This window comes from Peromyscus leucopus, chromosome 14 (assembly GCF_004664715.2).
Source record: "Peromyscus leucopus breed LL Stock chromosome 14, UCI_PerLeu_2.1, whole genome shotgun sequence".
Taxonomy (NCBI): domain Eukaryota; kingdom Metazoa; phylum Chordata; class Mammalia; order Rodentia; family Cricetidae; genus Peromyscus; species Peromyscus leucopus.
The window spans coordinates 34,351,606-34,375,933 of record NC_051075.1 but is presented as its reverse complement, the minus strand read 5'-3'; the positions used below and the strand labels follow the sequence as shown (position 1 = coordinate 34,375,933).

The 24,328-nt window shown below is 37.5% G+C and overlaps 1 protein-coding gene across 1 annotated transcript in view; it reads left to right on the top strand.

Annotated features, from left to right (window-relative positions):
- The window catches only part of Mdga2 (MAM domain containing glycosylphosphatidylinositol anchor 2), a 779,363-nt gene that overhangs the window by 477,194 nt on the left and 277,841 nt on the right, over positions 1–24,328 (top strand). Inside the window, exon 4 of the mRNA XM_028859113.2 lies at positions 20,544–20,740. Within this exon, the coding sequence (XP_028714946.1) occupies positions 20,544–20,740 (197 nt within the window). The remainder of the gene's footprint in view (positions 1–20,543; positions 20,741–24,328) is intronic.

Below are 24,328 nucleotides of genomic sequence, written 5' to 3'. Positions count from 1 at the left end.
GTAGACCTGGAGAAGAACATGGACTGGTAGTCATGACTTTGAAAAGAGTACCAGGATTTTTCGGAACAGAGTCTGAGAACAATGAGAATGATGGTAGAAGAATCAGAGGAGTTGATCAGTATATTCAAATTAATAATTGTTTTAAAGGGGTCTGGAGAGATAGCTCAGTAGTTAAGTGTGCTTGCTGCCCTTCTAGAGGACCTGAATTTGGTTCAGAACACCCACACAGGTTGACTCACAGCTTCCTACAACTCCAGATCCAGGCACTTGATGCTTTCTTTAGTGTCTGTGGACTCTTGCACTGAGTGCAGACACAGGCACATGGTCACACACATACACACACACACACACACACACATATATATATATACACACACACACACAATTTTTAAAAAGAATCAATTAAAAGGCTAAATGTTTTCTTCAGCTGTGTTATATCTTTTTGTTTCTTGAAGTGTAAGAATATAAATGTATGTATGTATTCATGAATGTTTATGTATGTGATTTATATAAAAGGCAAATATAATGCTTTGTTATTAAAGATGGCAGGTATGTTGCAAAGGACATGTCAGAAATATGTCTTATGAGATATATGAGCAAGGCAAATACAGGATTTGGAGTATGTTATTGATGTACACTGTGAATGAGAGAACTGTGTTGTACTAATGTTTATATTTTCAGTACTTGTGAAAATAGCCTCTTATACATAAATGTAAACATAAACTGATCAGTATTCAATTTAAGACCGCTGAATTACTTACCAGCATTCTTTTAGGGTTAAGATTGTCTGAGTGGAAGATCTGCTATATGTATTTTCCTTCTCCAGGTGGACCACAAAAGGGCTCATGACAGAGAATAGGCTGGCCTGGCCCGGGCTGGTATTCTCTGCCTGTGAAGGTGAACAATACAATAATAGCAAAGAATATAGGGAAATTTTTCCTATAAGAAGCCTTGTCTGCTGATATTCCCCTGACTCTCAGACAGGGAAACTTACTATTCCCACACTTAGAAGATTTTCTACATTTGATATTAATAAACAGCATTACAGACCCTAATGTGCCCTGTGGTCAGAAAAAAAAATGTGTTGAGTAAATGTATGTCTAATGAAATAGGACGTTTACCATGTGTAATAAGTACAAACAAATTTAAAACAGAAGTTGAATATTTAAGAGAATTTATGTACTGGGTGTGGGACCTTCAGTGCATGAACGTATATTATCCACATATGCACATTCAACTTCCTGGGGACAAAAAGCCTTAAGTTTAATTAGTAGCAAGCATTGTAAAATTCCTGAAGGGATTAAATTAAAAGTAACTCAGAATAAAGATAATCACATAGAACAATGCAGTAATAATTCCAAAATTAAGAAGAAAAGGAAATCACATAATTGAAAAAGAACAAAGGGGGAATATTTTTGTATCCAAGTTCTTATTTTTGACACCAGAAGATAGAAGACAGTAGAATGACTGAGACAATAGGGCAGGTGGGTATCCGATAGCCAGTGATGATGCCACTGACCATGGGGTAAAAGAAAACCAATTCCCACCAGTATGCAGAACTCCAATGCAGGCATCATTCATTACAGAAGCAGAGGACACAGCCTAAGAAAGGCTGCAGGGAAAGAAAAAAATAGAGACTTCAAGATGGAAGAGCCAATGTGGGGGAGGGCAGCTTGGAGAACTGTGATTAAATCTCTGGGAGCTGGTGGATAGAATGTGTTCAATCACTTGCCCCAGTGATCAGATCCATGAACACCCTAAATGTCATCACAGAACCTTTCTCCAATGACTGATGGAAGCAGATGCAGAGATCCACAGCCAAACACCAGGCAGAGCTCCAGGATTCCAGAAGGAGAGAGAGAGGAGGGATTCTGTGACGAAGTGCATCAGGATCACGATGGGGAAACCTGCAGAGACCACCAAACCAAACTAGTGGGAACTCATGAAAGTTGGATCAATGACTGTGGAGCCTGCATGGGATTGGACTAGGCCCTCTGCATGGAGAGACAATTGTGTAGCTTGATCTGCTTGGGGGGTCCCCTGGCAGTAGGATCAGAATCCATCTCTTTTTGGAGCCTACTACCTATGATGGGACACCTCCTGCAACCTTTAGGCAGGGCAAGAGCTTGGATTTGCCTCTACTGGATGTACCTCCCCATAAGAGTCCTTGCCTTTTAGTGGAGGGGAGTGAGGGTTGGGTTTGAGGAGGAGGCTGGTGGGGTGGGAGGAGGGAAGAGGAGGATCTTTGATTGCTGTGTAAAATGAATGAAAATATTTTCTTAATTAAAAAAAAGAATGTGTTCAATAGGGATCTAACTACAAATCAGAAAGCTGTGAACTTCCATTAGAGAGATTAAAATAATGAAGTAAAACCTAGGAAATGAGATGAGAATAAAGAAAGAAAAAAATATATATATATGTATGTATATATATTATATATACACATATATATAATATTACACACACACACACACACACACACACACACACACACACACACACACAATTATATTTTCCCCAAAGGTTTTCTGTCAGAGGCAAGGAGAAGAAGTATCAGAACATGCCATCAGGGTTATTTAAATGTTTTTCATTGACATGAAGGGAAAAGGGAGAACTCACTAGCTGTCACTGTAAAGGCACATACACAGTGTACAGTTTAAGCTGTCTACAAACAAATGCTGAATTCAGTGGACAATATGCAGCCTTTGTTACTAATAATGATACAGAAATGAATGCTTATCTTCCTTATTTATAACTGAATGCAAAGTATCTAGTAATAGACAACAGAAACAGATAGAAAAATAGGAAAGCACAAATCTTGGCATATGAAAATTCAGGACAAATGGGGAAGCATTTAAAAGCATTTGCTTCTCTTGCAGAGGATCCAAGTCTGATTATCATGGCTTGTGCCATGGAGCTCACAACCACCTGTAACTCCAGCTCCAGGGAATCCAACACACTCTTCTGTTTGAGTACTCACATGCTTGATTGTGTGTGTGTGTGTGTGTGTGTGTGTGTATGTGTGTGTGTTTAAAAATAAAATCATAACAAATTGTAAAAAGCATCTGAAAGTAGTAAGCCTCTTACAATTCTCATGAAGTAGGGAAAAAAAGCAAATATCTGGCAAATTTATAATAAAGAGACACAACCTTAAATTAAGCTCTGATTTTGAGATACAGAAGAGATTGTAACATTAAGAGATAATTCATGCTGTTCTTAATGGCAATGGAAAAGTAAAACGTAAATGGTGAGATACTGTCTTGTAGTCATGTGAGGTGAAAATATACCCTTTTAAAAAATTCCTCATTTTTTTTTATTGGTCTCTCATGTAGTATATCTTGAAAGCAGTTTCCTTTCTCTCCTATCCTCCTACCCCCCGCCCCCCACTTTCCTCTCCTGCAGATCCATTCCTCTTCCTCTTCCCTTCAGAAAAGAGCAGGCCTCCCAGGGATATCAATCAAACATAACATTTCAATTTGCAATATGAATAGGCATATCCCTCATATCAAAGTTGGACAAGACAACCCAGTAGGACAAAAAGGAACCCAAAAGCAGGGGAAGGAGACAAAGACAGCCCCACCCTGCCCCATAGCTCCCACTGTTAGATGTCCCACAAGAACACCAACCTGCACAACCATAACATGTATTCAGAGGACCTAGGTTAGACCCAAACACATGCTCTGATTGTTGCCTCAGTCTCTGTGAGCCTGTGGCTAAGGACTCACTTTTCATCACTGCACACATCCAAATGACTTTCTGCTTTTTGCTTTGCCTAAAATAAAAATGAGCAGAAATGCAATACAATCTCAAGGAGGAATTTTAAAAGTTTTGTGTTTGTGTGTGTGCTTTTTAGTTTGAATAAAATAAAACACTCTAGACATTAACTCTAATACAGGAACCAGAGAATAACCAACAATGTGTGAAATTGAACAGCACCAATGAACTAGGATCTGAGAAGCTGTCTTAGCAGAGCTTGTAAGCTAAAAATCTTCCCTGTCACATTACTGTGCTTTTACATAGGAACAGACAAATTCATATAGCACAGAAAATAAATCAGAAGGAGTTCCTATTATATGGGAGACTTGAATATACAATAAAGGTGGGATTCAATTCCTTGTCATAGAATGAACTATTAAATAGGGCTACTGAGTCTATTCACTCATCAGAAACAAAGAAAGAAAACAAAATCTAACTTATTAATCATATCACATTCAAAATTCAATTTTATATGTAGTAAACCTTCATTTTCAATGTGGGAAAAACTAGCCTTATTTCATGAGTCAAGCCTTCATACAGAGACAGTCTATTATTTTGTCCATGAGAACATCTATTAAATAAAAATGAAGAAGACTTGAATAACAGTATTATACTGATATTTTTGAAAAGATTATAAAGGAAAGGATGATTAATCCAGGTGAGAAATAAACAAAGGATGTTCGTAAGGAATTAGAAAACGAAAGTATGGAAGTCCATTTATGAAATCAAAAGCTACTCAAGTTCACAATAACCAGGAAAGTGCAATCTAAAATAGCAATGAGCTATCACCTTATGCAATCAAGTGCATAAAAATTCAGAACAGGAAAAAATGTGACTGAGATGCAGGAAAAATGATGCTCGCATGCTTTGCTGAGGTACATGTTTCTTTAGAAAAGTGACCAAGCAAAATCAGTTACAATGATTTACGTGTGATATTCCATTAAAAAAAAAAGTCTTGTCAAAATAATGCACACATTCAAAGACTATGAATGTAGTACCATTCTATAATAACAATGATGATGATGATGATTAAATAAATAACACAAATGCTATTAGTTGCCCTCTAAAACTTAACAATGATAAACAATTGCTGAAGAAAACATAGGGAACCTGGGGAAACCAAGTACTTACCTGGCAGCTTCATCCTCTGGGAATATGCATAATACCTTCCAGCACTACAAAAAATAATCAATCTTCTTATCTTGCTGTGAACTCTGAGAGCTACTATGAGTGACCTGGAAAGACATGCCCACTGGCACAATAGTGGCAGGAATATCATGGAAGTAACCAACCACTTTCTAATTGGATTAAGGCCTCTTCCACAAACTAAAACCCGTATCTGTCACAAATATTGGGCAAGAGTAACTGTGACTAGACAGGTCATGGGTTTTAGAGAAGAACAACCTATTCCTCTTATTCAGTTCAATGGACATAGTATTAAATCAGCCCCTAGCAACATCACATTACACTCATAGAGTAGAGCATTTCTCCAGCCTCATCAGAGAAGAGTCCATTCACAGTAGATGGTGATTAACACAGAGACCCACAACTGGTCAAGGTATTGAGAATAAGAAACTTCTAAATGCTCAGCTCTAAATTGAATATCTCTGTTACATTCCATTCTTTCAATGCTCAGGATCATTGTGGAAGAGAGAACAAAATGATTGTAATAACAGAGGTTATGGATGACTATAAGGAAACACTACTTCCAGGCACAGTAGAACAGTTGCACGTTATGAACTCATGGTGGCTGTGACAGTATGCACAAGTCCTGTGAGAGTTCAAGCCAGACCATATCCTAACATGGAAAAGAGAGGTAGCCACTAAGTTCCACCACTAGTTGAGATGCTGTTGGCAATTAACTGTTGGGAGGAGAATCAGTTTTCTCTAAGAGTGTATGCCCTGTTGGAATGACCATGTTCCAGTAGAAGCACACATATCCAAGAATCTATGGAGAACAGAAATTGCACAGTTAGACTCTATGGGTTTTTAGGAGAGAGAGAGAGAGAGAGAGAGAGAGAGAGAGAGAGAGAGAGAGAGAGAGAGAGAGAGAGAGAGAGAACATGAAGCTGGGTGAACAGGAGTAGAGGTGGTTCTGGAAGGAGTTGGTGGAAGGGATGAAATGATAAAAACACATTGTGTGAAATTCTCAAAGAGCTAATAAAAAATAGGGATAAATGAGGGGAAACTGAAGGAAATATACAAGGGTTATTACTCCAGGCCATATAAAATTTGAAAAGCACCCTAGAATGACATGCAGAACAATATTATCAAGGATCTGTAATATGTGTAGATACATGTGTTTTTAAAATTGTTGCAAAAATGCAACAGATTCTAGTTTGTGTGAGTAGATGACTCACATAAGAATGAGTCTGAATTCTATAGATAACCTTATTGCTGTAAATGTCTTGCTTTGAGAAATAATGTCTTGAGTAGCTTTGAGGAGCTGGCTGTGAGTGTTCATTTTCTCTGTTTTTTTTTTTTTTTTATGAGTTACCAGATAAAATTAGCTGTTGTTTAAAAATCACCATGCAGGAAAAAATAAAATATTTCTTCTCAACAAGTATAGAAAATTTCTTATTGATTTATTGAAGCAAACATGCTTTTGAGTTGATATCTAAAGAAAATGCTAAAAATTCACTGGTTCTGATCCATTGCTCATAATAAAGTGTTCTGTTCCTAAAGTCCAATATGTCTAAAGAAGATTTAATAATTTTGTTTCATTTTTCTTTTGAAGGCTTCAGGGTAGCCCAATGTTATTGAGGTTGTGCTATAGTACAGTAAACATGTATATAGTTTAATATTATCTATTGTTATGACCATTCATCATACAATTATTCAAATCTTGTCCCTAAACTGGTAAAATAATGTACACTACTAATTTATTGGCTCTGAGTATACTGAGTAGTTATTTGTCTCAAAAAAAAAAAAACAAAAAAAACAAAAAAACCTGTGTATTTTCTACATAGGATTTCTAAGTTATCTGAAACTTCCCGGAGGGAAAGATGACATCCAATATAGCACTCATTGTATCTTTGCCATCTGGGTTTTCAGATTCATTTGGTTTAATTCAAAGATTAAAAGACAGAAAAATTGGACCAAATGGTGGAGTAAACCCCTGTGGAAAACACACTTCTGCTGTGATTATTTTTTTAGATTAATTGACTCCTTAACTAGCAACTACACCCTAGGACTTCAGCTGCAATTCATAATTGATCCTCATAATACATGGATCCATTTGGCCAGTACATGCTGGCAGTCAGGTTAACTGTTTCATGTCACTGGAATACACTCAATAAATAAGTCCATATTGCATCAAACTGCCTTCTAAGTGCCAATGTTTATACGCTCAGCCTCAATCGAAGAAGCCTTTCTCTGCAGTGAATGGTTGTGGATGCAGGGACTTATGGCTGCTCAAGATGCTAAGACGAAGTGATGGTTGAAGGCCAATCCTAAAGAAGATATTTATACCACTCTCTCAAAGCTGCAGCAGCCCTGTGGAAGGAGTGGCAACACTATGAAGAGTTGGAATGTAGGGGGAAAGCATATGAAATGCCATCTCTGGTCATGACAAAACCACTGCCATCAGGAACTCAAAGCAGTTGTTTACTTGTGCTAGGACTGTACAAGACTGTCCTGTGAATAATCAGTCATGGAAGGGGAGGGCTCATAGAGCCTTACTCCTTACACGTGAACCATTGGCTATTGATGAGTTATCATAAAGGAGAAGCCATTGACTTTGTTTATACACCCACTGGTGAGCCTGCCAGCCTTTAATGGATGGCACCAAACCCATGGCCACAAATGTCCCTGGTTAGACTCAGTGTGTCACAAAACAAAACAGAAAAAAAAAGGCAATTGAAGGTTATCCTTTCGGGTCTATGGCCTCTTTAACCAAGGATATTTGGTTAAGTTTACAATGAAAGGAGTGAATTCCCTCCTGTTGAGCATGTTTTAAATCCAATTAGACAGCTGTCAATTACCCTCAAGTCTCCAGGCCATGTACATTGTAACTGGAGGAGTGGTAGTTTACTGACATTCAACATGATCCACACTGAACTAAAACTTTTGCCAATCCTCCTCATTGGCCAGACAGAGGTCTCAGTACACACTCATAATTCACCCAGTGCAAAAAGCCAAATCACAAGTAACCAAGTAACGCTTGATTTTCTCCCTTTCCACAGCACCATATCTAGTCATACATATAGCGCATTCATTCAAGCCTTCTCTCCATGCCTATTGACAACATCTTGTCTCAATGGTCTTATATAAATTTATGTAAACTACCACAGAATCCTCTTTCCATTCTTATTAATCTTGTCATTACATTTGCCACATTAAATTCTCTCATGCAGAAATAAGCTATTATGGTATTTCTGAAAACAAAGCACGTATTTTCTAAAAGACAATGTGATTGATTTTCTGTACTATCCATGGGGAGAGTAATGCTTTAGCTCATTTTTATCTCTCAAATATTCTATAGTATTATATTGCATCTCTAGCATAGATATATAGTTTATATAAAATTTATTCTGATATCTTACAAGGTTATACGTACTATTTCCTTCTCATACTTTATTCTCCTAATTTAGAATTAGCTTCACATATCATTTTTTTAAAAAAGATTTTGTAATTATTTTATCCAAGACATATTTATTTTCCTTTTTTGCTTTTATTCTCTACAGAAATTTTAACTAATTCTAGTGTTTTCTCATCTTACTCATTTTCTTGACTTATAAATTACAGGGTTCTTGTAAATTGGTTTTTATAATAGTATATTTACAGATATGTAAAATTAGGCAATAAAATATCAGGTACAAAACAAATATTAATCCTTATAAAACTTAACTTCTTGAGATAGTAAAAGATAAAGTGTCTGTGAACAATGACATTTGTTGCTCTTCTTCAAGTTTCTTCTAAAATAACTAGTATTAAAATATATACTCAACACATCTTAGATCCATCACTATTAGTTTGGGATTCCTACACCATCTTGAACATCTGCATGTCCCATAGCAGCATGCATTGGCAATAGGAACTCAGAAAAAAGTATGAAAGATTAAAGTGGGCAAGTAGTTCATTCTTTAAAATATGCAAACTGAAATATGTGGGAAGTTCAGACTGTTTTCTAAAATTATCTTCCCATTTTGTCTAATGCTGGTGAAAGTCTTATCATACTATACATACTCTTAATGGACTTGTTCCTAACGTGAAGGAAGGTAGCATACATCAGATTCTTTTTTTCTTGGAATGATTTTAATCTGCAAGAGTCTGACATCTTTAATCAAGCAAAATGTTTCAAGAAAATTACTTCATTTATAAATGGTAAGCTGCCAACGGTAAGAACAAAAATAAATTCCCTTAAGTAATTATTATGATATATATGGGTAGCCTTGCAGAAAACTGACACCGGTCATATCACTAAGAGATTTGTCTTACTTAAGATTGATTTATTGGGTCTTTATTGAGTATTTATGTAGCTTATATTGGTTTGTAAGAATAAAAATCTGACTAAAATAAAGGTCCTACACATATAAGTAAAGACTTACTAGGAAAGCTTATAAGTTATATAATTTAGATATATTTAAGACAATTTTGTGTATCCAATAATGCATTTATTAATTCACATAATTTTATAAATTTGAAAAACTTACCCAAAGTTAAACGATTTAACAGTTGGGTTGTTTTTTTGTTTGTTTGTTTGTTTTTTAATTCATATGCTATTTACTTTAATCAATATTTTTCCTGTGTAGGTGACTATAATTTCTAGAAGTCTAAGATTTTTATATCTAGGCTATAAATTAACATGAATATATTTTATAAAAATAACTCCTTGGAATGTTATAAAGAATATAATGTATTTGACCTCTTAATGAGGTGTGTTCAGCCTGAAAGATCTATCTGTCCCAGGACTGAGCCTCTTCATAACTGAGCATCTAGTGACTTCCAGCTTCCCTTATATAAAAGTTGGGCAGTAGCTTGGACAGGTCCTCAACTCAGGACCTCCATCCTGATTATTTGGAGCCTTTGTAGTAATGTATCACAGTTTAATATTTCCCACAATCTAACCCTTGCTTAAGAAACATCTGTTTGCATATAATCAACAGTTGATCTTTGGGGAACTTTGTTTTTGTTTGTTTGTATGTTTTGTTGTTGTTGTTGTTTTTAGGGGTGTTTGTTTCTACATTTTTCCCAGTTCTTGGACCAAACCACAGCTTCTTCATGCTAGGCAAGCAATCTCCCACATTAAGTCCATTTGGGACAATTCTTAATGTATTTTCTCAATGAATGTTATTATCAAAATATGAGTTTCCCCAAGTATCCTTTCTATGTGGTTTAAAGAATTTACATTTGATATGTATTTTAATGATCCACTACCATCAGCCAACTAATCAGCTCCCTGACATTCAAGGGAAAGCTAAAGGCCCCAATGGGAACAGTGTTGATCCTTGAATGCTGCAATGGTCTTTATAAAAAAAAAAAAAAAACTTCATCTATGGTGAGAAGAGACATCCCTGAAAAGTAACACACTATGAGTGCAATCTCTCAGGCTTTGGGGTAATTCAGGGGAAAGAAATAAGTATAAGAATAATGGACTCAGTTTCTTCTGCATTCCATTCATACCACAATCAAAAACTTAATGAAAGGATGAATGTAATTAATCACTGCTTGAGAGTAGAAGATCTCTGTAACAAAATATAAAGAGATTTCTATTTGGAAGCACAGCAGAGCCTCAGATGAGGGAGTTTACTCTGTTTAAGGTACAACTTCAAGCTGGCAGTTTATGAAGTAAAAACTCTGAAAATCAGATTTCCTTAAGCAGTTCAGGCCTTAGAGAAGTAGTCTGGTCCTTGCAGGGGCTATCACTTCCATCTTCTTTGAAATGATATAGAAAATTATTGACCCCTCAAAATATATTGTCTGCTTTTAATCATAGTCAATAGATAACTACATAAGTCACTCTATGGCATTACTTTTCCAAATTTGGAATTGGACACCTTCAATCCTAGCACTCAGAAGCAGAGGTAAAGGATTGCTGCAAAGCACAAGCTACTCTGGTCTACATAGAAAGCTGCCGGCCAGCTGAGGCTATATAAAACAGCGGGACCCTGTCTCAGTCAAGGAAAGAAACAAACATACAACCTAACAATAATATTACTTTTCATTGAAACTGTTATGTTTTTAAACGAGAGAGAGAGAGAGAAAAAAAAAATCTGTGATCCAAGAAGAATGTAGACTCCAGTAGCAGGAGTTATTACAGTGTGTATAGAATGAGATCCTAAGACTATGGAATTAAGTGTGATGGAGAATAAAATTGAATGAGCTTGTGGATAGAGGAGATCAAGTGAGAATGAAAAGTAAAAGCTTATTGACACATGAGCACTCTGGCATGACGAGCTCTTAACACCTTTGGAGGTAGTGAGGACGATAGGGTTCCTACTGAGTGAAGTGTAACTGCCACCATTACAGAGCAGAGTGTTACAAAACAGATTTATGGGCTTGCTAAGGCAAATATCAGCTAAGGTCCAGAAATAACAGTGCCGGACCCTATTCTGTATAAATGTTTAGAGGATGCTCCACTGACTGAAACAGTAAGAATACACTCATAAGTGAAGCATGGACATCGTTGAAAATCTCATTGCTCACAGTCCTTTCTAGACAATGTTGATGGACAGGAGATGCTATTATATAATTGGGCTTGGCATGATTAGTGGGCATGACATTTTCTCAAGGTCATAGATATCAGATGATAGTGCTTAGCTGTCACAGGCAGGGTGAGTATACTCATCTCCATTAATAGCTAATTTGAATGCATCCAACACTCTAAGCCCACAAAAAAAATGCAGAGATTCTTAGGATATATTATCCCTGAAGAAAAATTAAGTAGACAGCCACTCAGTACTACACAATATATATGGTTAAAATAAATTAAATGTGTATAATTAAAAGACTAAATATGGACAATTAGAAAAAACTATGTTTCCTGAGGCCATTTCAGATTGACTAAATGGGTAACTGAATAACTCGGCAGCATCACCCTGAGTATGTTTTACGATGAGTCAGGCACCAAATTCTTTCTAGGAAGAACATGCATCCATTTACTTGCAAAACAATATACTGAGGAAAGGAGACCCTTGGGATAGTTTAGAGATGTCACTTGCAGGATCTGTGTTGGTCTGAATGAATAAAGTTCTTCTGTGTGCATGCTGTTAAAGTATTATCTTGTCACAGTATATCCCACATCACCTAGACATGTTAGCTTTGTAGAATGATAGAATGGCCTTTTGAAATGTCAACATAACTTTAAAGATAGAATCCAGTGAGGAGAAGGTGCTTTTCCCAGATTACAGTGAAATTCTAAATCAGAGATCCTAATTACATGATGCTTTTTTTCTTTTTAAGCAGAATTCGTGGACCTAAGAAACAATAAGTGACTCACTACCATCACATCCAATGACCCACTGAAACTGATACTTCTCCTTCCACAATGTGAGGCTTTGCCAGTTTTGAGGACCAGTCCCCAGAAAAGGAAAAACTTATTAAGTGACACAGGAAGAATCCCATTCATCTCTAAGCCATGACTATTAGTTGCTTTAGTCTCCTGTATCAGCAAACAACACATAAGAAGAGGCACTGTCCTAAAAACAAACAGCATATACATTCCACAGAAATAAGCCATAGCAAGGCAGCAAAGAATGTGCCGAAGGCCCACTTACCCCAGTGAGACTTTTTTTTTGTATTCACTTTTCCATATTTGATGGTAAATAAGTCAACTCATCAAGCATGACTGAGAAAGGCATAGTGACCAAGATCTCTATTTTCTGTGCATAAAAGCTCTAATGACCACACAAGCAAAGCTGCCCATGTAACAAAATATATGAGACAAAGGTTGTGAGGGTTCACCAGAAATAATAATAGTATAAGGAGATGATGAATGTGATCCCACCACAGATTCTTGCAGAAATTTCTCCCAGGAAATGAGACTACCCAGAATCCTGGCTTAGCCTTTCCCAGCTAGAGCTATCACATCTCACAAGTAGATCTGAGCAATTATTCTAGTTCAAAGCCAGATTTTCTGCTCAGGACTACAGCTCTCATTCCTCTTACTGCTGAGACTATTGCAGCTAATGATCGTCAACAAATTCCCTTTCTAGAAATCATTACAGTCCAAACAGTGCTGGTACTTTCAAAGGTCCTATGTCCTGGTGGGAAAAAGAATTAATTGAACCACAATGTTGGCTTAGAAGATATTACCCAGTACACTTGCTGTGTCAGCACATCTCTTAGTTTCCTATTTCTGACATCCACCTATGAAAAATACTTTTATTCAGTATTTAATAATATATAAAAACATAAATTAAGGAGCATGTGAATATACAGAAAATACCAAATATATATTAAGATACATCTAAGTGTTATATGTGTATTACTTAAATGATATGTACACCACAAAAAATATACTTAGAATGTACATATATAATTACATATGCATAGGTATTTATAATCTACTTCTAATATCTCATTTGCTTATATAAATCTTATTCAGGATTGCTGATTTTAACTTTAAAGAGAAAAAATTCATGGGTGATTCTGACAGAAACTCTGCCAATAGGATGTTTAGAATGCTGTTATCACAAGATTAGATTCTTAGAAGGCTAGTGACCCATGGCCCAAATTTTATGCAGACCAGGATACAGGATGCATAAATGATTATTCAGATCTAGGTCATTCCCACCTGAGCTTGATCACATCACCCCCAAACAAGAAAAGATCTAGGAATACATCTGAAAATGGGTACTGGAAAGGATAACACTCTTGTTTTGGTTTGGATATGAATGGTCCCTTTGATTCATGTATTTGAACACTTGTTCCCAGCTAATGACACTGTTCAGGAAAGGTGTGGTAGCTTTCAGAAGTTGAGACTTGCTAAAGGTACTACATCCCTGGATGCAGGCTTTTGGAGTTTTGTAACCTCATCTCACTTTTTAGTCTCTCTCTCTGCTTCCTATGAGTGAATGAGATGCCGTCAGTGTGCCTTCTATGCACCAGGATAACCTCCCATTCCTGCCTCCATGAGGAACAGTGTCCTGTCTGCAACTACAAACTCTCTACCATTGTTTCAGTCAGTGTATTTCATCACAATGACAAAAAGGAAGGGAATATAGCTATTAACAATTCAGATACTCAGGAGACACCATTGTTACGTCATCAGCCAATTGCTGCTGGCCAATTCTGAGGGAAACGTTTTTTAACAAGAAAGAAAATAAAATGTGTGCAATCACATGCAGTTAGTCCCTTATTCAAGTGGATAAACTGAATTCCGTTCACCAGTCTGCTGGTGGACTAGGTCTATGTGAAGAGCTAATCATGATGTGAATATTTCATAGGCTTGAGAATCCCCAGAATCCCAACTTATTAAGATCAGACAGCACATGTCTCTGCATGGACAGTAGAGTGAATCTGAACTGACAGTCCTTAATCTTTCACCAAAAGCAGCAGTTGTTCTGTTAATTTACAGTACTAAAATTAGAGGCCTGTGAGGTAGCTGTAAAAAGAGTCTAATGTGGGAAGAAATTTAAGGAAAAAAACTTAGGATGTTGCAAAACAAGAAATCAAAGTGGGGCTGTCAGGTAATTCACATTTTTAAAAGACTGTCAAAAGAATTGAGGAATTGTGCATTCTGTCTTTTTTTTCCTCCACCACTAGCCGTAACTTCACTAGGAGTGTTGGCTTTTTATTATTTTATACATCAAAGAATCTTTCCTAAGGAGCTGTGGCTTTTTAAGCATGCCATGTCCCATATGCTCACGTCCTTCTTTATTATGCATATGTACACACTGTAGCTTTTCTCTAGGCTTACACTTAAAAGCACTTGTCATCTGGAGTCTTTGATAACCTGAGCAAATGGCCAAATGCCTCATCTGTACTTATTTAGAATGAGAGTTGAGAGCCTATAGGGTTATGAGATAAAGGCCGGAAAACCCATGGAATTAATGGAAGTTATTAAGGAAAGACCCTAATACTAACAATTATATATTGATAGCAAAGGCTAAATTGTGTTGACTATTTACTGTGTGCCCATGTTTTTTTTTTTTTTTTTCAATTTAATCCTTCTCTTATGTATTACATCCCAAGTGCAGTTTCCTTTCCCTACACTCCTTCCAGGTCTCCTGCCACCTCCCTCTCCCCAGATCTACTCCTCCTTCATTTTCCTTCAGGAAAGAGCAAGCCTACCAGGGATTTCAACCAAACATGGCATAATAAGTTACAGTAGGACTAGGCACAAACCTTCTGATCAAGTCTGGACAAGACAAACCAGTAGGAGGAAAAGGGTCCTAAGAGCAGGCAAATAAGTTAGAGATACCCAACTCCCACTGTGAGGAGTCCCACAGGAACACCAAGATACACAACCATAATATATGTTGACAACTTAGCACAGTCCCATGCAGGCTCTGTGATTGCTGCTTCAGTCTCTGTGAGCCCCTATGAACACTGCTTAGGTGATTCTGTGGGCCATGTTCTTGTGGTATCCTTGAACCCTCTGGCTTTTACTGTCCTTCTACAGCCTATTCCTTGGGGTACCCCAAGATCCACCTGATGTTTGGCTATGAGTCTCTGAATCTGCTTTGTCAGTTGCCTTTTTTTTTTTTTTTTTTTTTTTTTTTTTTTTTTTTTTTTTTTTTTTTTTTGCCAGGCATGGGTTCCCTCTAGTAGCTTGGGCCTCACGCTGGACCAGTCATTGGTTGGCCACTCCCAGAAGTTCTGTGCCACCATTATCCCAACACATCTCGCAGGCAGGACTGATTGTAGGTCAGAGGTTCTGAGGTTGGGTTGTTGTCTTTATCCCTCCATTGGAAGCCTTGCCTGGTTACAGAAGATAGCTGGTTCAGACTTTATGTACCCCATTTCTAGGAGTCTTCGATAGTCTTTGAAAAGAGTCCAGGGAGTTTCCACTGCACTAGGTTTCCATATCACCCCCCAAATACCCTCCAATTCAGGTCATCTCTCCCAATACTCTCTGCTCCCAACCCCCACCTGATCCTTGCTATTGTCATCCCTACCCACCCTACCAGTTCACTTGCAAAATCTGTCTCCTTTTCCCAGGGAAACTCATGCATCCAACCTTGAGCCCTTCTTCTTATTTAGCTTCTCCAGGTCTGGTGATTGTAGCATGATTATCCTTTATTTAACAGCTAATATCCAATTATAAGTGAATACATACCATGTTTGTCTTTCTGGTTCTGGGTTACCTCACTCAGGATGAGTTTTTCTAGTTCTAACCATTTGCCTGCAAATTTCATGACACTTTATTGTGTAAATGTACCACATTTTCTTTATCCATTCTTCTGTTGTAGGACATCCAAGTTGTTTCCAGTTTCTACCTATTATAAATAAAGCTTCTGTGATATATTTGTATACATAAATGACTACCCAAATTCTACCAGGGAGCTGATAGACACTTTCAGTAATGTGATGGTATACAAGATTAACTCAAAAAAAATCAGTAGCCTCCTATATACAAATGATAAATGGGCTCAGAAAGAATTCAGAGAAACAATGTAATTTACAATAGCAACAAATAATATAAAATATCTTGGGGTAACTCTAACCAAACAAGTGAAAGACTTGTATGACAAGTACTTTAGTCTTTGAAGACAGAAATTGAAAAAGATATCAGAAAATGGAAAGATCTCCCATGCTCATGGATAGGTAGGATTAACATAGTAAATGCCAATCTTACCAAAGCCAATCTAAAGATTCATTGCAATCCTCATCAAAATCCCAACACAATTCTTCACAGACAACACGAGAACAGTACTCAACTTCATATAAAAAAAAAACAAAACAGGATAGATAAAATAATCCTGTACAACAAAGGAACTTATGGAGGTATCCCTAACTTCAAACTCTACTACAGAGCTATAGTAATAAAAACAGCATAAATACTGGCATAAATACAGACATGTGGGTCAATGGAATGGAATTGAAGACCCTGACATAAATCCACATACCTATTAAGCCCTGACTTTTGACACAGAAGCCAAAATTACACAATGGAAAAAAGAAAGCATCTTCAACACATGATGTTGGCAAAACTGGATGTTGTCATGTAAGAAGAATGCAAATTGATCCATTTCTATTGCCACACACAAAACTCAAGTCCAAGTGGATCAAAGACCTCAACATAAATCCAGTTACACTGAACCTGATAGAAGAGAAAGTGGAAAGTAGCCTTGAAATGCATTGGCACAGGAGGCTACTTCCTGAATAGAACACCAGTAACACAGACATTAATATGGACAAAATATGGGACCTTCTGAAATTGAAAGTAAAGGACACTGTCAATAAAACAAAATGACAGCCTACAGAATGGGAAAAGATCTTCAACAACCCCACATCTGACAGAGGGCTGATCTCCAAAATATATAAAGAACTCAAGAAATTAGACATCAAAATACTAAATAATCTAATAAAAATGAGGTATACATCTAAACAGAATTCTCAACATGAAAATCTTAAAGAATTGTTCAATGACCTTATTCATTAGGGAAATGTCAATCAAAATGACTCTGAGATACCATATTACACCTGTCAGAATGACTAAGATCAAAAAAACTGATAGGAACTTGAGGGAGGGGTTGAGCAGGCTGGACACAGGAGCAGGAGATGGATTGAGAGCAGGGCTAAGAGGGGGAGTAAGGAAAGAGACATGTTGATGCAGGGAAGGAGAGTATTTCGGGGTGAGGGTGAAACCTGGTACCAGGGAGACTCCCAGGAATCCACAAGGATGACCCCAGCTAAAATTCCTAACAACTGGCCATCTACTATAATCAGATTGGTGACTACCCTAATAGTCATCAGTGAGCCTTTACCCAGTAACTGATGAAAGTAGATGTAGAGATCCACAGCTAAGCACTAAAAAAAGGGAGGAGGGATTGTACAAGACAGGGGAACCCACAGAGACAGCTGACCTGAGCTAGTGGGAGCTCATGGATTGAACCAACAGTTATGGAGCCTGTATGAGACCGACCTAGGCACTCCATTGTGTCTAACAGTTGTGTAGCTTGGTCTGCTTGTAATACTCCTAGCAGTGAGATAAGGCTTGTCCCTGGCCGTTAGCTGGCTTTTGGGAACCTGTTCCTTGTGGCAGATTACCTTACCCAGCCTTTATGTGGGGCAAGGAGTTCACACACTTGGTGTGCCATACTTTGTTCAAGTCCATGGGAGGCCTGTCCCTTTCTGAACGAAGATAACAGAGGAAGAATGGATGGGGATGAAGTAGATAGGACTCAGGGGCTGCGTGAAGGGAATAGGAGGAGAGGAGGGGGTGGAAACTGTGGTCTGTATGTAAAATAAGTTAAAAAAATGTTAATTAGATAACATAAAATTTAAAAAAATAAAGTTGGTTGTGAGCCTAGCCTTTAACGGCTGAAGAGGGTTTATATGAGCGAGAATTGTTGAAGCCAGGGTTGGATAAAGCACAGGGACAAATAACCAAATGAATGGAAGCACAGGATCTATGAACCAAAGGTTGAGGGGCCCCCAACTGGATCAGGCCCCCTGAACGGGTGAGACAGTCATTTGGCTTGATCTGTTTGGGAGGCAGCCGTGTGTTGGTGCCGGGTCCTGGGCTTGTTGCACGAGTTGGCTGTTTGAATCCTGGGACCTATGCAGGGACACTTGGCTCGGTCTGGGAGGGGGGGACTGGACCTGGCTGGACTGAGACTACCAGGTTGATCCTGGTCCTCGGGGGAGACCTTGATCTGGAGGAGGTGGGAATGGGGGTGGGGTGGGGAGGGGAGGGGGGGCGAGAGTGGGAGAACAGGGGAATCTGTGGCTATTATGTTGAACTAAATGATGTTGTAAAATAAATTTACTTAATAAAAAAAATAAAAAAAAAATAAAGTTGCTATGAACATAGTTGAGAAAGTTTCCTTGTGACTGGATGGAGTATCTTTCAGGAATATGCCCAAGAATTGTATAGCTGGACCTAGAGGTAGATCTGGTACCATATTTCTGAGGAAAAAAAACCTTTGACAAAATCCAACACCCCTTCATGACAAAAGTCGTGGAATGAGTAGGGATACAAGGAACATATCTTAACATAATAAATGCAGTTTATAGGAAGCCTATAGCCAACATCAAAGTATTTTATTAGGAAAATTTTTATTCATTTTACATATCAATCACAGATCCCCCTCTTCCCTTCTCCTGCCCCTCCATTCTCCCTGCCAAGCCACACCTCATTCCCTCCTACAAGAAAGTAAGGCCTCTCATGGGGAGTCAGCAGAGCCTGGTACATTCAGCAGTGAGGTCCAAGCCCTTCCCCCTGCATCAAGGCTGTACCAGGTGTCCACCACATGTAATGGGCTCCAGAAACCCAGCTCAATCACCAGGGAAGAATCCTGATCCTACTTCCAGGGGCCCACTTAAGCAGATCAAGCTACACAACTGTCTTGCTTATGCAGAAGGTCTAGTTGAGTCCCATGGAGGCTCCACAGGTATTGGTCTAAATTTCAAGAGTTCCCACTAGTTTGGTTTGGTTGTCTCTGTAGATTTCCCCATCATGATCTTGGTGCCCCTTGCTCATAGAATCCCTCTTCTCTCTCTTCGATTGGACTACTGGAGCTTGGCCTGGTATTTGGCTGTGGATCTCTGCATCTGCTTCCATCAGTTACTGGAGAGAAACACAAAGCAATCCCACTAAAATTAGGAACATGACAAGGCCGTCCAGTCTTTCCATACCTATTCAATAAAGTACCTGAAGTTCTAGTTAGAACAGTAAGACAACTAAAGGAGATCTAGGGGATACAAATTGGAAAGAAAGAACTCAAAGTATGTATCACTGTTAGCCAATAATATGATAATATGCATAAGTGACTCCAAAAGTTCTACCAGGGGACTCCTACAGCTGATAAACACTTTCAGTCAAGTGGGTAGATACAAGATTAACCAGAATTATCTGTAACCCTTCTCTATACACATGTCCATGGTTTATGAGCTATCCCATTTATTAATCCTCCCACAGCATTTATAATATAATGCCCTTTTACTGAAAAGGAAGATTACGAAAGTTAAATAGGCTTTCAAAGTTATGCAGCTGAAAGGATGTTAAGTGAGCTGTGATGGTAATTAATAGCAAGTGTTTACATCATTCCTAAGAGTCTATGCTGGTTGGGTTCAGTGTCAGTGTTTTGTTCGTTCGCTCACGCTCTCTCTCTCTCTCTCTCTCTCTCTCTCTCTCTCTCTCTCTCTCTCTCTCTCAGCTTTTTTGGAGATTATAATTTAATTGTAACACTTCTCCCTTCCCCTTCTTTCCTCCAAAGACTCTCATCTACCTCTCCCCATTCTCTTTCAAATTCATGGCCTCCTTTCTCATTAATTGTTATTAATTGAATATATTCATGCATGAAATAACAATTAATGTATGTATATATGTGTATGTATTCCTAAAAAATAACCTATTGAGTACACATAATACTAACTGTATGTGTTTTCAGGACTGACAATTTAAATTTTGTTCACTTTCATGAAATCTTTTATAAGTGGCTGCTGGCAAGGAGGTTGGAAAATGTAAGAGCTGCTGTGCTGTTTCAACAAATCTGAAGAAAGTATCAAATTTTTAGATTTTTGTTTTTAGGTTGAAATTTTCTTTGTTATTAATCAAGCATTCGCAGCACTGCCATTAGTAGAAGCATAGATCATTGGCCAGGGCATGCATTGGCAATACTGTAGAAGTTGTACATCTTGTAATGCTGTTGCCTGCCTGTTTTTATTTCTTCTAGACTTGGATGATCCAGTAGTAACTGTTCATCAAAGCATAGGTGAAGCTAAAGAACAGTTTTACTATGAGAGAACAGTGTTTCTCCGGTGTGTGGCCAACTCCAACCCCCCTGTGCGCTACAGCTGGAGACGCGGCCAAGAGGTGTTGCTGCAAGGATCTGACAAAGGGGTGGAGATTTATGAGCCCTTCTTTACCCAGGTAAGAGATTAGGAACAGTATTCCTACTCTAGCTGACTGTGATAATTTCTTGACTTGGGCAACAATGAATAGTATAGCTACTTGGGAAGACATATTCTCCAAATCTACTCTTTTGAAAAACAATACACATTTGATTGAAAGACCAGCACACCTAGATACAACTAGTTTTGTAAGTGATAGTTAAATTTGAAATGCTGATTCCTGAGATCATATTTCTTCATCCATATGTTTACCTCAGTGTCCTTTTAAATAGCATTACTGTATACTTCACTGATAAATTTGATTGAAAACATATTTTTCAAGGAATAATTGCAATTTTCCAACTTGCAATGACAAACTTAAATTATTATGCCTTTTCTTTTAATTACTATGATTACATGCATATGCACAGACACAGAAATATATGTGTCCATAAGTACAACCTGAAGTTCCAATTTGGTGTTGCTAGTATGTATATGTTTTCAGGGTTGACCACTTGATATAGGATCACCATTTAGGAGCCTTACTAATGTAGAAGATTAATTCTTCCTCTCTCAGTAGTTAGTCATTAATTGCCTGTAGCTCATATCTGAATGAAGGACGAATGGAATTTCCCCTTTCTACAGTGACATGTTTGTCATTGTTTTCTTTGTTTGGGTTTTGTTTAGATAGCCATGTTAAATCATGGGAGTAGCTTGTCTTTCATTTCTAAGAGATATAGCTCACAGCTGACTTCTTGATCCTCTGGCTCTCTCCGCTTCTCTTCTACAATGTTCTCTGAGCCTTGGGTGTGAGTATTGAGCTATAGATGTATCAACTGGGCCTAAAGACCAGTATTTCAGTAGTTCTTTGCATTTTGACCAATTGTTTTCTGTAATGGTCTCTGTCTGTTGCAGAGAAGCTTATTTGAACTGTACATACTGGTATGTACAAGTATTTAGAACGAAGTTGGAAACTTTACTGGTTTAACTGAGTGGCAGTAGGAAGTTCTTCTCTAAGATCTATGACCTCACTAGCTCAGAGGTGGCTATGTTTCAGGTACCAGGCATGGGATCCCTTGGGCTAAGTGGTCCTAAAGTATAATTAGATAACTGTTGATTGCCCCCAAATTATGACTATTGTACCTTTATGGGTATCTTGCTGTGGTGGTCACTATTCGCTTATAGGCATCATAGCTGGATAGGACTACTGGTTGTTTTTCTCCCTTAGCAGATTACATAGCATTTTCATATACTATGAATGCTAGTCCTGAAGGAAGAAGCTTTCCAATTAGATCCAGCTGGATTCCTTGTGGTCCTGTGTCCAAAGTACATTGTGTCTTTAGTAATAGGGACTTACATTTAATATCTGGGAGGAAAACATGGAAAACATCAATAACCTATATTTTTGGGGGAATCTCTTGGATATTTCTGACCAAAAACTGGAAAGGAGGTTTATCATGTCTAGTATTGAGATTTTTCTTAGTCTATAGGTCTTGTAAAGGGGAGTAATGTTACCTTTAATTATCATAACTTCATTTAGACTGCATACATATGGGTACACATATATTTGTATGCACATACAATTTAATCCAACCAAGTAAGTTCTTTAAAATTTCTTATAAAGAAATGTCCCATCATGAACTGGACTTAAGCCATGTATTCTAATGGAAGTTTATGGGTTTCTTTCTTGACTGGGTCATATTTGTTTTGTTTTATAGCAGATATTACAAATGCAAATGACTGCTGAAACTGACATGGCAGAAAGACTATGTGACTCTGCCTGGGAGAATGACCTAAGATCTGATAGGTCCTGCAGGGAACCGAATGTGCATACCCACTCTTGAGAAAACAGCATCTGCTGCTGCCAGGTGTCTCTACTTGGACCCTGGGCTACCATTTTGAAACTCTGGTGAATCCAAAGCTTATGCAGGATTGTTCCTGTGGCACATAAAAGTTTTACATGATTTTTCAAATGAGGAGTTACAGGCTAATCTGTTTCTCCAAAACTATGCTAATTGATGAAAATTAGAATGCACTGAGACATTCAGGTCTAATTCTAACCTTCAAGCACATGTTCACAATACCAAAAAAAAGTGATAAGAGCTTTTTTCCTACAAGTCTATTTAACAGCCGCCAGCATCCTCATCTGTGGCTGGTAATTGCCAACAAAAATTGAAAATACTATGAATTTGCAGTCATCTTGTAGTGGAAAGCAATGCAATTGATTAAATATATTTATTTTAACATGATAACATGTTTTCATGTTTTAATTTACAAATTTATCAATTTATTTTTTTTCTGCATTAGAAGGTAAAAAAATCATATACTTTAATTATATAGAACTTTGTGGTTAAGACCACAGATTATTTATCTACCTACAAATGGTACCTTAGATTTAAAATTAATTATATGCTATAGTCTTAAAATATTATCCAAGGCCATATTTCCTTTTGTGATGACCTTGATCTTTCATATTGTGTTACTCTTTTTTGTGATCAGATATATATATATGTATATATGTCATATATATGTATATATATACAAATATATATACATCATCCTTGTATTAGTTTTTACAGACATTTTTCCACTGACTGCTAAGAATACTTTATGATTAAAAATCTTTTGATATTAAAACTGTTTATATTAAATCATGTCTTAATCCATGTTCTGATCCTGTAACAACAACCTGAGTACTTTATTTAAAAATATATTTCTCAAAATTTCAGATACTAGAAAGTTGAACATTAAGGTACTGGCACCCAGCAAGGGCATTCTAGCTACATTGTAACAAAGTCAGGGAGCACAAAAGAAGCACAAAGTCACTCCTAAGATTGATGTACATACTCCTAAAATAAAGGAATAACTTTACATGTTAGGACTTAGTATGTAACTGCCCTGTAAAGGTGCCATCTCCCAGTACTTTCCCAGTGGCAGTAAAATCCAGCACCCATTGTGGAGAACACAGACAAACCACTGTGGAGTCCTTTAGCACTATAGTCTAGGACTCCTCTAGTTTATAATGCAAAAAGGTAACCTTGATCTGCCATGTGCAGGATATGGGAAGATCTTTGCCAAATGTAGAGGTATGGAGGCAAGACTCCTTCCTCGCTTCCTGACATTGTTGATGTATGAGGAAGTGGTTAAGGGAAAGAGGATTATAGGGCAAAGAAAAAGCAAAAGGAAGTTAAAATAGAGGCTAGCAAAATGGTATAGGAGCATGTAGAATGCCCATAGTAGCATCAGAAATAATAATGAAGCAAAATGATTCCTTAATGATATTCATGCCTGAAATACACAATAATTTCTCTATGTGGGGAAGAGTTCACTGTAAAGATGGGAGGATATCCTGGAATAATGCTGTATAAGGATTCAGATGAAAGTTCATATACCTCATACTTTTAATGTTAGGAAATTAAACTTCTGTGAAAGATATTAGATTTTTAATATTGAGATGACTCTAACTTGTGTGCCTATGCATACAGGCTAATAACAACATCAATTTGAACTGAATATTTATTTCACAATCCTCTTGAGTAACAAAACCTTATTCATAGTTTCTTGCACTTATTATTTCCAAAATGAAATCAGCATGTATTTTTGGAGCTGATATGAAATCTCAGCCACA